Genomic DNA, 16,280 nt, shown 5'->3' on the forward strand with positions numbered 1-16,280 from the left:
CAAATCAATTTTGAGGGTGAAATTTCCCAGCCAACTTGTCTCTGGCTTCAGTGGTATTCTATCCAGCAGCAGCCATCAACATAGGGAAATTGACCATCTCCAAAACTGTTAAGGGACCTACCCTCACTATGCTGGTCCCCTGCACAACAGGAATAAAGTGTCGGGGTGGGTGAACTAGTATGCACGCAGCAAATTCTCTGGCACAAACGCCCTGGCTTGGTGTGTCAACAACAAAACCAACACTCTGCAAACATTGCTTAAAAGTATTTTTTTCTTTTTTTATTTAACTTTAACTTCTGAGGTAAAATACTTTTTTTTCTTTCAACTTCCATAACAAAATACAGAGCTATCAGATACCCCTGGAAAAAATATGTATATTATACATATATTTCTATAACATTACATCATATATATATAATATATATATGCAAAAATTTGAAGACTTTATAGAAAGCAGAACATCTAAAAGGCACTGCACAATGGAGTTAAGATTACTTACACATTATGTACATATACACACTATTCTGCTTAAGCGGGTAACTAGTGAAGTCACCTTTCACATGTGAATTTCCAAAAATCCCTGCATCACAATTTTATAACTCAAAGAATGCCTAAATATTTCAAAACAAATTAACTGGTAACACCCCCCTCCACCCACCCCCCCTGCCAAGAACAAAAAATCGAACAGTTTTTGAAAGACTGGATCATTTTTTTCCCCCCAAATTTAAAAGTATATTCCATTACTGTCTATTAAACAAAGAACATAAACATATTTATGGAATAAATAAAAAACAAGGGACAAACAGCCAACTGACTGACTACCCGCTTGGTAAGAAGTGATATACTTCACCATGTTTTTCTTTTAATGCTTCTGAAAGTCTCTTGGCCCACTGAGGACTAGATGCAGTGATTCCCTGTTAGCGAGCTGGGTTTAATGCAGTGCAGCTTGAAAACTGGGGTTGGAGGAACTTATTGTTCATTTTTCACTCTTAGCGGCTCTTAAAAAACAAAAACACTCAGCAAGGCTGAATGCCCTGAAGAGATCTCTATACTGTTTTCTTCTCTATAGCCAGAAAAGCAAACGGCTTGCAAGAACAGGTTCTTGATTAATACAACTTCAGAATTTGTATTTGCAAATTTTTAAACATTTGGCACAGCAAAAGTTGGAAAAAATGGGGAGGGAAAATAGACCTGGTGTTGTCCCCCTCTTTCCACATGCTGTCAGTGATGAGATGTTCACAGAAGAGAATAACCTGGCTTTGCGCCAGGCTTGTGACAGGTGCTGCCAGGAGTGGACTCAGGGGAGACAAACTATCTCCCACCCCTTTGCCCCAGGAAGTATCAATGACCTCCACATCCCCTGGTCCATGTCCCAGGCAATCCCAAGTTCAGCTCTTAGTACCCTCCCCTAACCCCAGTGTGCAGTGCAAATCAGCCAACAGTTTACTGGTGGAATGGCAATCAAAGGAAACAGTTAAACATCAAACAGTTTCTTAAAGCCAAAAACAGTTTTCATGGAGTTGAACATTTTTTGAGTGTTTTTCAAGTGTAAAAGCAGTGACTTTTTATTCAAACAGAAGCAGCATCTAGGAATTAATTCTGGCACTTGGGTTCTAGGGGGTTACAGGTACGCATCATGGATTTTTCTCCCTCTTTTTTTTTAAAGGCCTCATGTCTATTCCTGAGTTCATACCAACACCTGCTGGCGCCTCCGCTCTAGTGGACAGAGGTGGTGGGCAGCCAGCCTCCCTGGTTAGATTGGGCAATGCCAAGCAGAGATGCCTCTTCCACCTGCCTGGGCTTGCTTTTCTGATTCGAGGTAAGTCGAGGTACAGAGAAAGGAACCGACAAAAACACAACCAAAGGCAGCCTGAGTTGTTAGGGACCACTCTCCTAATCCTTTTTCCAGGAAAAGACAAATCACTCATGGAATCTGAATCAAACAACAGGGAGGGCAACTGCCAAAAAAAAGGCATGATGGACTCAAGTCATCTTAAGCCATCTAATAACTCACTCACCTGCTCTAACCTTTCCTGGGCTCCTCTCTCAAGCATGCACTCCAGTTTAAAAAAGACCCCCCACCCCCACCATAAAAAGACAACCCTCAAGTGCTTCTTAGTACATATAGTTCACTTGGGCTAAGATGGAGTCAGGAATTTCTCGAAAGCATCCCTACGCCCAGTTCTGCCCCAACCAGATATGCAGTTATTTCTCTCTCTGCTGCTCGTGGATCTGAGCCATGTTAGGTATTTCTGTACACTATGTACTTACATGTGCACACATATACACACAGCTGGCTGCGGATTCTGTCTGCCCTTAGTCCAGGTTCCTTTTGCTTCATATATGATCAATACCTTCTGATTCCTTTGAAGTTGATGGAACAGAACTTCCCATGAAGAAACAATCCCTGGAGTTTCATGGACAGTCCATTGATCTTAAGAATTAGTACGATCTAGGGGAATGGGTATGGCAAGAATGGCAACACCACATCAGGACAGACACCCACTTGTTCACTTCCACCAGCCCTTGTGGCATCTGTCTGCCTTCTGTGTTTCCTGTCCACCTCTTCCTTCAGCCTCATACACATCCACTTGTACCCCCAGCTACCTTCTGCATTTCCAAGTATAATTTGCCGTTACAGCCCACAATCCTGCCTTTCTGCTACCCATCCCAATAACATCAAGTGGGGATGATTAATACCAGCTTAAAGTTTAACCATTTTCCAACACTTCTGGATTATCTGAAAAGTTGTCCATGCCCTTTTACAGGTTTACGCTGACAGACCCGTATCATGTTGAAGTGTGTTCATTGTTAAGGCTTTGACTTAAGAAAACGGTTAAGAGCAGCAGACACAACAGAGACATCTTCAGCTCGTGTCTCTCAGTCAACTCGCTCAGTCATACATTGGTTTGGCTCCCCAAACCCACGGTGGGAAAAAAAAAAAAGATAATTTTTGTGTTTTTGTTTTTAAAGGCATCAGGTTACTTCCTTCTGTCCTCTTCTTTCTTCCCTGAACAAGAGTTTACAACTCCTCATGGCTTCTTAATAGATGAAGTAGGTGAAATGTCCAAGAAATTCACAGCAGGGCTTCCTGTCTCAACCACGTAGCTGAGGCTTGGTGCCTGTGCCTTCCCAGCCCCGCTCTAACTGGCAGTACATTTCATGTTTCCTGAAAACATTCTATATTAAAAAAAAAGCCAAACAACAACAAAGGGAAAAAGAAAAAGAGCAACACGTGAACATCCCCCTGCCCCAGTAAGATAGATTATCTTATTCCTCCCCTGAAATAATTATAAAGAAACATTTCAGGCAAAATACTTAGTATTAATGGTCTCTTACTGCTCAACCTCCCAACCATACCCCTTTCCCTTTTATGTCTCTCTCTCAGAGCAAGATAAATTCATTAATGGCTTTCCATATATAAATACAATAGAAAAGAAATAAGTCTGGAACCTGAACTATTATGGGACCAAACAGTTTCTTGGCCCTCTGGGAGTCTGTCAAAGTGAAAGCCTCAATAGGAAACAGAGGCTCTTTCTCTTTTCAGTTCAATACCCTTCCCGTGTCCTACTCACCAGGAAAAAGTGTGTTCACATCCCGCCTAATTTACAACAGAAGACACCCCATCCTAACCCAAAACAAAAATACAAGTCTACACCCCTAGAATGATCAAACCAGTCTAATTCCCTCCCCACCCCCCACCCTGAAATCTTGCTACATAAATACATGTGTGTGTTTGATTATAGTATAAACAGCTCCCAATCCTCTTCCAGTTCTAAGCATCAGCAGCGGCTGTTGCCAAGCCCCGGGGTCCGGACCCATTCCAGAGAAACTTGCCATTCTTACTCAGGGCCTCGGGGTCATCATTCCAGCGCCGCTTCAACCGAAGCTTGGGGGGCATCAGGGCATCTTCTTTCTTCTCAGGTGCCCCAGGCTCTTTGCCAGGCCTGTCCTCATTGTCTTCAGACACCTCCAGGGGCTCTTCACTTGGGGTGCTAATGGGCACAGCAGGCCACACAGGCGGTGCAGCCGGGCGGGCGAAGATGGTGCCTTTCCCCTCTTCCGTGGTCCTGCTCGGCACAGTGCCCTCTTCTTGAGAGCGCTCCTCCTTCTCCCGTGCCGACTGCCTGAGGCTCTCGGGATCCTTTTCCAAGGCTGGTTCCACTTTAATTCTCGGCGGGACAGGAGTCAGTGTGGGAACAGGGACAGGGGCTGCCTCCTCGCTGCTCTCCACCCTCTCCCGGTTCTTGCGCCCGACGGGTGGGGGCTGCAGCTTGATAGAAAACTGTGAGGACTCCTCAGGGTGCACCTGGCACTGCAGTGGTGGGACCATGAGGCCTGGGTAACGAGGAAATGTCCGTGGACTCAGATGGTAGTTGAACACAGAACAGGCTTGAGAATGAAGGTAGTGTTTCATTTCTTCAGGGTTGAAGGAGAAGCAGCTGCTGCTGGTGAAGGGGCTCAGGCCTGGTGAGGGGCTATAGGAGAAGATGGTGGGAGTCAGGGAGAGGGCTGGTGAAATGGGGACGTTAAGGACGCCTCCACGGCCTGGGATCGGAGAGACGGCGAAGGGACTATGGGGGTCAGGGTACATCCCTGGCCTGGAGAACAAAGGAAGCATGATGTCAGGCTTGCGCTTCTGATGGCCAATCCCTCCACCCACGGCACTTCGGGAGGACATGAGATCCACGCCCCGGCGCCAGTCAGCGGCTGGGCCATCCTCCAGCTCTGAAAGCTCCACCTTTCTATCAGTGCCATTACTTGACTCCTGGCCAGAAGCAGTTAGGGAGCTAGCAGAGAACCGCCCTGGCTGCACATCGCTAGTTGGAGAATGGGTGTCCAGAGGTGGGAAATGGAAGCGGGAAGAGCCTGTTGGCACTGGTGGCGCACTCTGGGGAACCACACCTGTGAGGGTGGGAAAGACAAAAGGCCACTTTAGAGGTATAGTCATGCATGATCGGCAATTTTATTGACGCTAAGTACAAAATGTTGAAGAGCAACAGGAAACAAACATTCCAGCTGGGCTGAATTGCTCACCTGTTTGTCTCTTCAGCTTCCTCCATTCAATTTAGTTGCCGCCTTTCTCTAGCCTCTTACTCACTTTGTTTTCCTAGTACTCATTACTATCTAAAATATCATTTACTTGTTTATCTGTTTTCTAAATCCCATGAAGGCAGGGATTTCTTATTTGCAAGTACATTTCCAGCAGTTCAGGGCTGAATAATTAGTAGGCTCTTAGTAACTATCAGTTGAATGAATGAATGTAAGAGTGTGTATATACAGTGTGTATCACCTGCTTGAACTCTCAGGCTTGCAAATGGTCTTTTCTTATTTTCGTTATTTGGGCCATGTCTATAAAGTAAGCAAACAAACTAAAACCAACAACAAAACTGGGGATGATATGGATGTAAACAATGCATTAAAAGCTTGAAGACCCTGTACCTCACAAATATGAACATGAGCAAGACCACATTTTAAGAACAAAAATAGAACACAAGAAAGGACCATGTTTGTTAAGGCAGGTTCTCATGGTATACCTTTTCTCATTTCTGACATACAACCACTTCTTTATAGAGAGTCTAATATTTTTCAATCTCTCCAAATCTATTTTCTATTATACCAATTCTGTATAACAATCTCCATTCCCATCCTGCTTTCAATGCCTTTCAACCACTGAGGAGGCTCGAAGAAAGTCCAGTACCTACCACCTGTCTATCAAATTTGTGGACTGAGATCTGAAGTTCTAAGCAGAAACCAACACTGCGCTACCCAAGTCAACTTCAGAAGCTCACAAGTTCTCTACTGCCCTCAAAAGTCCTTCTGATAATCAGAGCATAACAGGTGTGAGGCCTCAGGGACCCTGTGGGCTCCTGGGAGGTATCAGTGTCTTCTATCACTGATGATGTCAGGAGGGCTATTTTTACCTTGAGGGAAGGATAAAGGAGAAGAAAAAGAAAAACCCAAATAAGTGAAAGTGTGCTGACACAGGAGAAGAAACAAAAAGGTGCACAAGATATGATGTGGGTAGGAATTGCCAGCAATCAGCTGTGTTCTTCTATTCTTGTTACAATTGAGTCATCTTCAGATAGGACCCTGGAGTCAGTTGGTAAGTGCAAGACTGTGTAGCTTTCTTGGCACACGTGTCTGAAGAACACTGTGCCAGAGCAGCATCTCCCAAGCTGATGTTCTGCAGAAAACTGTTCTGCAGGTTTTTTCCCTAAAACCACTGATTTTAACTGTGTGATCATGAAAAACAGAGCGATGGACCTGTATATAATTTCAGCAGACTCGGGGGGGTCTCCAAAACATTTCTGCTACCAGCCTATTAATAGTGGCTATGATTCTATTCTTTTTTTATTCTCTTGGATCTTGATTTTGCATTAAGAGCACATCTATTCAAACGCAAAAGAAAAAAACCAAAACACCCCCCTCCCCCAACACTTTTCTGTGTGCTGGTGGACTGAATAAGTATAACATGGAGAGAAAGGGAGGTGATAAAGAAGGTCCTGTCTCCTGAACAATTCAGTTATTTGTTTTGGTTTTTCCAAACTGCAAGATAGGTATCTCAGTCTCTACATGGGCTAAAGATACACTGTCAATTTGCAAAAATGGAGATAGAATACAGAGCATTTTCCAAGTGCGTTTAGAGGGAGTGAAGGAAGGCAATCTGGAGGTAGCATTTTGGATCCCTTTAACTAGCTGCAGCACTCCTACTTTAGTAGGGCTGGAAAATGTGGGTTTGAATCTTAGTTCTAGCACCTTCTACCTTGTAGCCTGGTACAAGTAACCAATGGGTTTTTGAACACCTTTGGCAAAATGGGAATAATGCCCTTGCCTAGGTTCAAACCCTGGCCCTACCACTTAATAGCTATGCTATTCTAGGTAACTTACTTACCTTTCCAAGTCTCAGTTTCATTACCTATAAAACAGATAACAGGACTAATCCTCATGCTATGAAAACTACAAGAGTTAATATTTGTGAAGTCCTTAAACTAGTACCAGCATATAGCAAATTCCATGTATTTGTTAAAATACATGGTTTTTTATTAGAAAATAATCATGGGTTGAGAAGCTAAAACTTTTTAAAGGCATATGGACCATTTATTAGATAATAATATTACAGCAATGTTAAAATTTCCTGAGTATGGTAATGTTATTGTGATTAGGAGGAGAATGTCCTTGTGCATGGGATACATACTGAAGTACACATGGATAAAGTGTCACATCTGTAACTTAATCTTGAAAGATTTAGAAGTTATATATATAGATAAAGCAAATGTTATCCATTAGTGATTGTAGGTAGAGGATATACGGGTGTTCGCAGTTTTATTTTCTCCCCCTCAATTTTTTTGTAGCTTGAAAGTTTTCTAAATAAATATTAAAAAAACTGGGATGGGGTAGAGGGGTCTCAAGTTCATCCTTGAACTGGTTTGCCCTGCCCCCAAACCCTGACAAGTAAGCATTTTTACTACATACCTTCTGTATCTTTCCAATGTTTCTTAGAAGTACATTAAAAATACATTTTAATGTAAATATTAAAAACTTAAAAATACATTAAAAAATGTATTGCTTCTATGTTCAAAAACACACAGTTCAAAATAGCCCAACTGTATCAACCCACCATCTAGACAAGATTACTCTAGCCTCCAGGATCTAAATCCACACAGCTCTGCTTCTTAGAACATTTATCACATTCCACATTGATATCTTATCTCTCTTGCTAAATTTTAAGTTCCTTGAGGGAAATAACTCCCCCATAATCTTTTTCTTTGTTTTTAAGTCTTAACACATTATCTGTTGAACAAATGAATGAATCCCAAATCCAGGGAAGGAATGAATGATCTACTAAATATGAGCTAGATTTCAATAGCTCAATGGCTCAAGAATTGTTTCCTGAGAAACTGTCCAACAGGTAACTGTATTCAAGCCATCCCGATCAATCTTTGACTCTGCTGTCATCCTCAATGTTATCATTTGTGAAATGGGGATACTAAAACATATACTTTACTAAGCTGTGAGAGTGGCATGAGTTAACTCACAAAAACACTGGGCAAAACTATCTCCATTAAGTAGATGTTCAATAAATGTTACATTTCTTTGTCATCATTAGAAGTTAACCTGAAATGTTTGGTCTATTTGGGTAAAAGTTCTCTATGAAATATTGACTCTAGCTCTTTGGGGTTATCTGCATCCAGGATGCAAAAAACTAGTCGTATCCCTAAAAGAAATGGACTTTTTGCTTTCCCCATGATTTTCTGATCAGGATCTTGAGCTTGGTTAAGAATCAAAGTTGATTCAACTGCCTTCTGGGCCAAAAGGTGGTTCTAGGCCACTACTGTGTGGCTGCTAGGCCAGTCTTCACAGAGTGACAGTCTAGATTTCCTTTTCCTGGAAAAGCACATTGGTCCCCATTCAGGTTATCCAAGTGGCTGGATTTGTGGGTTTTCAATAGAAAAAATGCAAATGTGAAGTCAAGTGGGCCTTAGGAAGCATCACTACAAACAAAGCCAGTGGAAGTGATGGAATTCCAGTTGAGCTATTTCAAATCCTGAAAGATGATGCTGTAGAAGTGCTGCACTCAGTATGTTAGGAAATTTGGAAAACTCAGCAGTGGCCACAGGATTGGAAAAGGTCAGTTTTCATTCCAATACAAAAGAAAGGCAATGCCAAAGAATGTTCAAACTACCACACCATTGCACTCATCTCACATGTCAACAAAGTAATGCTCAAAATTCTCCAAGCCAGGCTTCAACAGTACACAAACTGTGAACTTCCAGATGTTCAAGCTGGATTTAGAAAAGGCAGAGGAACCAGAGATCAAATTGCCAACATTTGCTGGATCATCAGAAAAGCAAGAGAGTTCCAGAAAAACATCTACTTCTACTTTACTGACTATGCCAAAGCCTTTGACTGTGTGGATCACAACAAACTGTGAAAATTCTGAAAGAGATGGGAATACCAGACCACCTGACCTGCCTCCCGAGAAATCTGTATGCAGGTCAAGCAGCAACAGTTAGAACTGGACATGGAACAACAGACTGGTTCCACATCAGGAAAGGAGTACCTCAAGGTTGTATACTGTCACCCTGCTTATTTAACTTATATGTAAAGTACATCATGTGAAATGCCAGGCTGGAAGAAGCACAAGCTGGAATCAAGACTGCCGGGAGAAATATCAATAACCTCAGATATGCAGATGACACCACCCTTATGGCAGAAAGTGAAGAACTAAAGAGCCTCTTGATGAAAGTGAAAGAGAAAAGTGAAGAAGTTGGCTTAAACTCAACATTCAGAAAACTAAGATCACGGCATCCAGTCCCATCACTTCATAGAAATAATATAGAACCAGCGAGAGTTTGGGAAATAATAGAAATAGTGAGAGACTTTATTTTCCTGGGATCCAAAATCACTGCAGATGGTGAGTGCAGCCATGAAATTACAAGAGGCTTGCTCCTTGGAAGAAAAGTTATGACCAACCTAGACAGCATATTAAAAAGCAGAGACATTACTTTGCCAACAAAGGTCCGTCTAGTCAAAGCTATGGTAGTTTTTCCAGTAGTTATGTATGGACGTGAGAGTTGAACTATAAATTCTTCTGAGGGCAGAAGAATTGATGCTTTTGAACTCTGGTGTTGAAGACTCTTGAGAGTCACTTGGACTGCAAGGAGATTCAACCAGTCAATCCTAAAGGAAATCAGCCCTGAATATTCATTGGAAGGACTAAAGCTGAAACTCCAATACTTTGGCCACCTGATGCAAAGAACTGACTTCTAGAGTCAAAATTCCTCTAGGTACATAGGGAGGGGGCAAGAGTGAAAAATAGAGGAAACAAGATGCCAGTGGTTAGAACAGGTTTGATTTCCTAACACCTCTCCCTCAGGCACAAGGAAAGAAAACAGGTTGTAATTAGAGATGCATTCCAATAGTTTTTTTTTTAAATGCATGCCCCAGGGACAGGAGGGAGTGGTTACAGGGGAGATGGAACAGTAATGATAGCAGCATCAAGCTAAAACTGCCCTAACTTGTTGTGTGTAGTAATTACATATCTACCAGGGATCTCAGCATATTCTCTCAGCCACACCCCTGCTCTAAATTTTCAGGTTTCTTCCAACTTTTCTCTGAGAAGTTGTTAATACTACAGAGTCATAAGCAGATTTCTTCGCCTTACGCAATTCCACAAAGACAGAGCACTGATGGACTGCTCAGAAATTAGTAAAATACATTCTATTTTCTTAGGCAGGGGCGTGATTTGCATCTTAAAACAAACAAACATCCTTATCAGAGACTGCCCTCTTAGCTAAGAGGCAGACCCAAAACCTCCGTGAAAAGCTGTGAGGGAAAGCTATCCTGTGGAGAGCCTAGAGGGGAAGCCTTGTAACACTTCAGAGGAGAGAAGGTCAACTAACCCGAGTCCTGTTCTCTGAGGCGTTGTTGGTGCAGATCAAAGGCACTGCTTCTCACTGCAAACATATGAACCTCCCCTCCTGTGATCAAGGATGCTGTGGTTTTGATGAGATTCACTTGATAAGGGTGAGCTTGGTTGTTTCATAGAAAATCGGAAGTGTTTTAGAAACTAGTTCTTGTCTGTGAAAGAGCCACTGGGCTGGGTGCTGAAATTCTGAATCCTGAATTTAAGGATCAACACAAACCTATGGAATATTATTCCTAAAGAGGACAATGTAGTAATATCTAGGAGATGACAGATAATATGCAGAAAATAGACCCAAATAAACCAAATCTACCTCAGTGCTGCAGAGTCTATCACTTCCTGTGAGAAGAATGAGAATACGTGGCAGAGGGAATCCAGGGGATCATATTACTCTGGTGTTTCTAAATACCCCTTAAACACGACAAATCTTAAGACTTGGGTTTTTAAAATTCTTTTTTAACTCAAAATTTACTCCCCACCAAGAGAGTTTGCATCTTACCACTTGACCGAATGTTGATGAATGGGTAGTTGGGCATCACCAGCTTGTTGAAGTTAAATTTATAAGTAAACCTTTTCCCTTTTGTTTTATGAAGGATCCTCTTGTTATAATAGTATCTGGAAAAACAAGAATGCATGTCAAATCGTCTTCTAGCTACTGACCGTTTTTGATATACTTAGGTAACCATGACAATCAACAGCTCTTGCTCTGAGTATTACTTGTGAACATCACTATCATTCTTTTGTAGCTTTGCCCTCAGGTTAGAGCTGGGAGACCTAAGAGCTTACTTTTCTGATTCAATTTTCAACAAGATTCTAGTCCTTTACAAAGACAGTCTCTCTTTGAGATCCTGTACACCTATTCGAGCCCCAACCACTTTTCTTCTCTATCTCTCTATGGTTTCAATTCTTTAGTCCGTTTCCTTCCTGTTCCACTACACGTCACTGCTTCATTTCTCTTTTCTGCCTTCCTCAGGTGGGGGCAGACAAATCTCTTGGGAGGCCTGATGTGGTTAGTCTGGAGGCCTAAGCTCAAGGCATACACAAAGGAATGTAGAACTGTTTTATGGTGGCAGGTCAAATAATGGTACATTCTGAGCTGGAAAACAGTAGTCAGCTTGGCCTACTTCACTTTCAAAAGAAGTGAGAGGCTCCAGCAATGTTGCTGCTCAGATTTTACATTCAGGGTCACACAGTGAAAGGGAATTTCAATGTACCTAGAACCTTGAATATCTTCAGTGGCATAGATGATACGCACCCCTGGAGGGGTAAAAGGTTATGAAATATAAAGAGTGACAAGGGGAAACGAGAACCTGAGAAAACTTAAGTGACCAATCCTTAGACAAGCTGGAGCAACCTGCGAGCCAACAACCCACTGAGCTCACGGGTCCCTCAGCAGTGAGGCCCACCAAGCGCTGAGCGCTCCTCTTCTGCGCCTGCTTCACTCTTTTCCTAGTTTCTTTCAGGAGAGCCTAAAGGAGAGACATTCTAATAGATTTCCAACAGTGAAGTCTAAACTAATCTTTTGGATTACCAATTAGCTCCAATCCAGGTTTCACCACACTTTCTCGCCCACTACAGAGCAGAATCGGCTGTCAGGATCCAGTGCCAGCCACGTTGGAATTCCCTCCTACATACAACCAAAGATATGCCTTTTCTCCTGTGCCACCCAGATTTAACAGCTCTTCTACTCCCACTGTAAAGCTACACATTATTCACTAGTGTAGTCTCTCATCACCTGATACCTTTTTATCTAACATGTACCAAACTACTTAAGCCTCTTTCCAATCTGTTAACACAATGGATCTGGGAGTTCTTTCCCCTACCTCAGGGCCCGGCTCAGCTTGTCGTAATTCATCTGTGGTTTGCACTTCCTGCGGCCCCAGAGGCGGGCCACCTCGTCTGGATCCTTGATGACGAATTCCCCGTACTCTCCCTGCTGCCAGGCAATGACATGGCGGAACTCCTCCTTCTGCAGCAGCTCCAGGATGAAGTGCCACAGCTGGATCTGCCGGGAGCCCGGGGACGACTCTGTTTTATAGGCCCAATCAGGAAACTGATACCCTTTAATATGAAAAGGGCAAGATCAAGGTAGTCAGGAGCTAGAAACATACATACCAGTTTCCCCAGCTTCACATTCCAACGCTCAGAATCTCTAGAGTGCTGTGCAAACATGCCATGAACACCCTTTCAGTCAATTGGGGCTAATCCTCTGCGCAGAGGAAGGCAGACAGAAGTTACCTTTCCTTGTGGCAATCATTAAATCTGATAAGAGCTGGGTAGCAGCAGCCAGGTTTCAAATCTTTTCCCCTTTCAGACTTTACTAAATCTCATGCCTACTTCCTGTGAGGACATGAAAGTTCCAAAGGGAACACATAGGAAAGACAATGTTTTAGAAAACAGCACCTTTTCCCCAAGGTTGGAATTGTTTCTCTAAGAGGAGAGAGACTTGAAAGCTTGGAAATAAGGGTGTGGTGACCACATCTGTTAACATTCATCCATAGGAAAAAGCATACAACTGTCCTAGCGGTATCTACCCTGTCAAGAGGTGGTCAGTCACAATCTGGCATTTGTGAACCAAGCCCGAGTGAAGAGAAAAGGAACCACTGAGGGACATTCCAGGTACCTCAGAAAATGACTGATTAACTTCTGCTCACCTCCACCTCCTTCTGGCTTTTCCACGATGCTACAGCCTGCTTTCATTTTCACCCTCCTGCTGAGAGATACAAGCCACATCAATTACTTTAAGGTGTTCTGTGTTTATTATCCTCCCAAGGTTTTCTGCAACAGCCTTTTCCCAAACTTCCATTTCCTCATCTTTCCCTTCTTATGTAACCCTCTTTCAAACATGTCACTTCCAGAGTGCTAATCCTCAAGCCATGAAATGATCCTCAGGTCATCAACTTCAAAGACCATAATTTATCTCTCACCTGACTTTAAACCACAAATAGTAAACACTGTTTTTAATATTTGCTTTCTCCCTCCTGACCAATCCTTCAAACGTAAAAAAAGGAAGGGTATGGTGAAATGAGTCCAAAAAGGCAGCCAGAACAAGTCAAACAGTTTGTCTTCTATTACTAGACAGGCCTAGATGCCAAGATACACAAGCCTGAGTTCACCCAGATGTACCAGTTTAAAGAGTAAAAAAAAAAAACCAAAAAAAACCTCCCCCCAAAACCCAAATCCATCTGACTGCCACTCAAGAAGGAACATCTGATTCTGATTTACTTTCCTGAATTATGTGAGATGGGAAAAGGAAAACTCCTCCCAGTCAGAAACTGCCCCTTCCTCCTTGAAAAACACCCTGGGATACAGGAAGTAAATACACCATATGTACAGTTACTCTATACACAAAAACTCACACTCCTCCAATTTTTCTCTGAGAAAAAAATTTACATTTTCTCCCTTTAACAGAAAGGAAAAAAGAAGCAAGCATTTTTGGGAACCTTCTGTTCAACAAGTGGAGGGAGTCTGGCTGTGATTTCAATTCATTCCATCCAGATTTACAGTTCCTTAATAAATTTCCTGCTCCTAGCAGCAAGCAGCCTGTATCAGTTACTCCTTTAGCAAAAAGCAAGGAAGAATAAAACTGCCAGAGAGATATGCAAGCAGCAGAAGGCAGATTTACCCTTACTCAGGCAGTTCCCCAGGGTGAATGACAGGCCCTCAGCACCAACATTAGCAGGAGTCTAGAGGGAATGTAGGTGCCTTGGTGACCCTAGGGCGGGGTGGATACAAATTCCTAATCTCGAAATTTCATCTAATCTAGGATTCCTCTAGATCCTTTGAATTTTTTTTTTTTTCCCTCACCATACACATTTAGAAGATCAGCAAGTTTCGGTCTAAGAAATTACCAAGGAATGAGGATGGATAAATGCCCCAAAGGAGGGAGAAAACAAACAGAAACAGAAACACAAAGTTACATACACAAGATACACAATAACAAGGCCCCAGAGCTGAGGCAGGAGTTTCCTCTCCTGGCTGCTTCCATCCCCGTGACAATGAGGGAGGAAAAACACTAATTTCCCCACGACTCCAGGAAGCTGCCTTGAACGTTAACAACTAGGTTGCTCTGTCAGGTCGCAGGGTCTTTATCCTGACACGGGAATGCCTTCACTCACGACGACTCTGGGGTTCAAATCCCGCCGCAACAATGACGTGCCCAGGAAGCTCTCTCCTGACATCCTAACTCTCCGATTTCACCTATAAAGGCCTTCCTCCCAGGAGTCCGGAGGCGCCTCTTCATGCCTTTCGCAAATTCACTCAGAGGACACACTGTCGAAGTAGGGTCACTCATCTTAACTCTGCACAGCCCGGCAGGCCCCTCGCCCTCCCTCGGATTGCGACCATTCCCCATAGAGTGAGGCTTGCAGAACCTGGTACCGTGTCCCGGCTTCCACAGCTCCCGGAGCCTCCTATCTACCTGACTCCCGACCGGGCCTTCCTCTCCCCGTGGTCTCGGGGCTCCGCGGAGCCGCCGCAAGAACGCTGCCCGGGTCCCCGTCGCCCCTAAGCCATGGGGGCCCCCTCCCTTCCCCGCCCCCGCGCAGGGGGAGGCCCAGTAGGGTTAGTACGTGGCTCTCCCCGCGGTCCCAGCAGCAGGGACGCCGTCCCCGCCGAAGCGTGGGGGTCGGCCCGGATGGGTCGGCGGCGAGGCCGAGACTCACCTCTCCCCGGCACGGTCGGTCTTCGGTCCGGTCTCCTCCGCGGCGTCTCCGGCTCCTCCTCATCCACCCCAGCAGGAAGTGACCTCCTCAGCTGCTTTCGTCACTTCCATCCTCAGCGGAGAGGGCGGGGGAGGAGGCGGCGCCCTCCCGCCGGTCTCCCAGCCGCGCCTCGCCGCACCCAGCCGCGTCTCCCTTTCCTTTCTCCTTTCCGCAGACGCTGGCTTCCGCCCGCACCCCGCCCCCGCCGCGCGCTCCTCCCGCCGCGCTGCCCGCGCAGCTTCCCCGGAGCGGCCCGTGCGTCACGCTGCGGGGGCACGTTACGCACGCTCGCGGTCGGTGGCCGGGCGGCGGGCCTGTGGTCGGCGGGACTCGTAGGGGGATGTGGCGGGTTTTCCCGCCGGTTCGGTGTGGATGAGGCTGTGCCCTGGGGGCCTCACCTGTCGCCGGAGGGCACCTAGCAGCTCTCACTGGAAGGGGCCAGGCTCCGACGGAAAGCTTCCCCGAGACCACGGTGGGGGGGGGGGGGGGGGTCCTCCGTTTCTCCTTAAAAGGGGCCTGCGACCTCCCAGAGAGGAGAGCCTTCACAATGGGAAGAGACCCGCGGACCTCAGAGGGCGTTCTTTACCCTCTTAAGAAAGAGCCTTTTCAGATACTTTGAGAAGACTCCGTGAGGCTTTCTTTGAATCCTTGCTTCGGCATTTTTACTCCCTCCGCCCACCCATAAGGGGATTGTGATGTTTCTTCGCTGATCCCTGTCCCTCTGCATTTAGTCTTAATTTGTCCTCTTCTAAACAACTTGCACGTCTCCCTAAGTCGTTCAAATACATCTCCCCTTTCTTTTTCTCTTTTGTTCCTGCTCAAGCAATGACAAGCATCTTGTCCAAAGCACTTTGTTCTTCCTTTAAGGTTCTTTAATAGTGAAGGACCTCAAACAGTTCAACATTAGCTCCATCCCTGCCCCGTATGTTTGAGTGATGTCAGGGCCTAGTTTTACCCTAAAGAAAAAAAAAAAAAAAGGGAGGAATGGGGATCAGTAAAGTTGAAGTGAATTGAAATGATCAGTAAGAATGTGTCAGAAGTGAAGAAGAGAAATGGAATTGAATGACAGTTTGGATAAAGGAGTAAACTGTTTTGTACCGCCGTTCTAACTATACGTTTATGTCCTGAATGCCAAGAAGAACATGAAA

The 16,280-nt window shown here is 44.5% G+C and overlaps 1 protein-coding gene across 3 annotated transcripts; it reads right to left on the reverse strand.

Annotated features, from left to right (window-relative positions):
* Nucleotides 1–253: 253 nt before the first annotated feature.
* On the reverse strand, nucleotides 254–15,305 carry LOC110146606 (ETS variant transcription factor 3). 3 transcript variants are annotated; one of them, XM_020907532.2, is made up of 6 exons: nucleotides 15,094–15,305; nucleotides 13,084–13,142; nucleotides 12,253–12,490; nucleotides 10,929–11,044; nucleotides 3,847–4,905; nucleotides 254–3,180 (listed from the first exon to the last, which is right to left on the reverse strand). In XM_020907532.2, the coding sequence occupies exons 2-6, from the start codon at nucleotides 13,127–13,129 to the stop codon at nucleotides 3,161–3,163; spliced, it is 1,479 nt and encodes a 492-aa protein (XP_020763191.1). In that variant the 5' UTR covers nucleotides 13,130–13,142; nucleotides 15,094–15,305; the 3' UTR covers nucleotides 254–3,160. The 3 variants fall into 3 exon arrangements, with proteins under 3 accessions (XP_020763191.1, XP_020763190.1, XP_020763189.1); XM_020907531.2 differs by having other exon boundaries at nucleotides 254–4,905; nucleotides 13,084–13,139; XM_020907530.2 differs by having other exon boundaries at nucleotides 254–4,905.
* Between the last annotated feature and the right edge of the window lie 975 nt (nucleotides 15,306–16,280).

The sequence above is a fragment of the Odocoileus virginianus genome, chromosome 5 (genome assembly GCF_023699985.2).
Source record: "Odocoileus virginianus isolate 20LAN1187 ecotype Illinois chromosome 5, Ovbor_1.2, whole genome shotgun sequence".
Classification (NCBI taxonomy): domain Eukaryota; kingdom Metazoa; phylum Chordata; class Mammalia; order Artiodactyla; family Cervidae; genus Odocoileus; species Odocoileus virginianus.

Excerpts from the sequence above, each read along its gene's own strand:
- LOC110146606 (XM_020907531.2), bottom strand. The coding sequence starts at position 13,129 with ATGAAAGCAGGCTGTAGCATCGTGGAAAAGCCAGAAGGAGGTGGAG. Across the intron at positions 11,045-12,252 it reads AAGCTGAGCCGGGCCCTGAG|ATACTATTATAACAAGAGGA; the intron begins GTAGGGGAAAGA and ends TTGTTTTTCCAG. Across the intron at positions 4,906-10,928 it reads CATCAACATTCGGTCAAGTG|GTGTGGTTCCCCAGAGTGCG; the intron begins GTAAGATGCAAA and ends CCACCCTCACAG.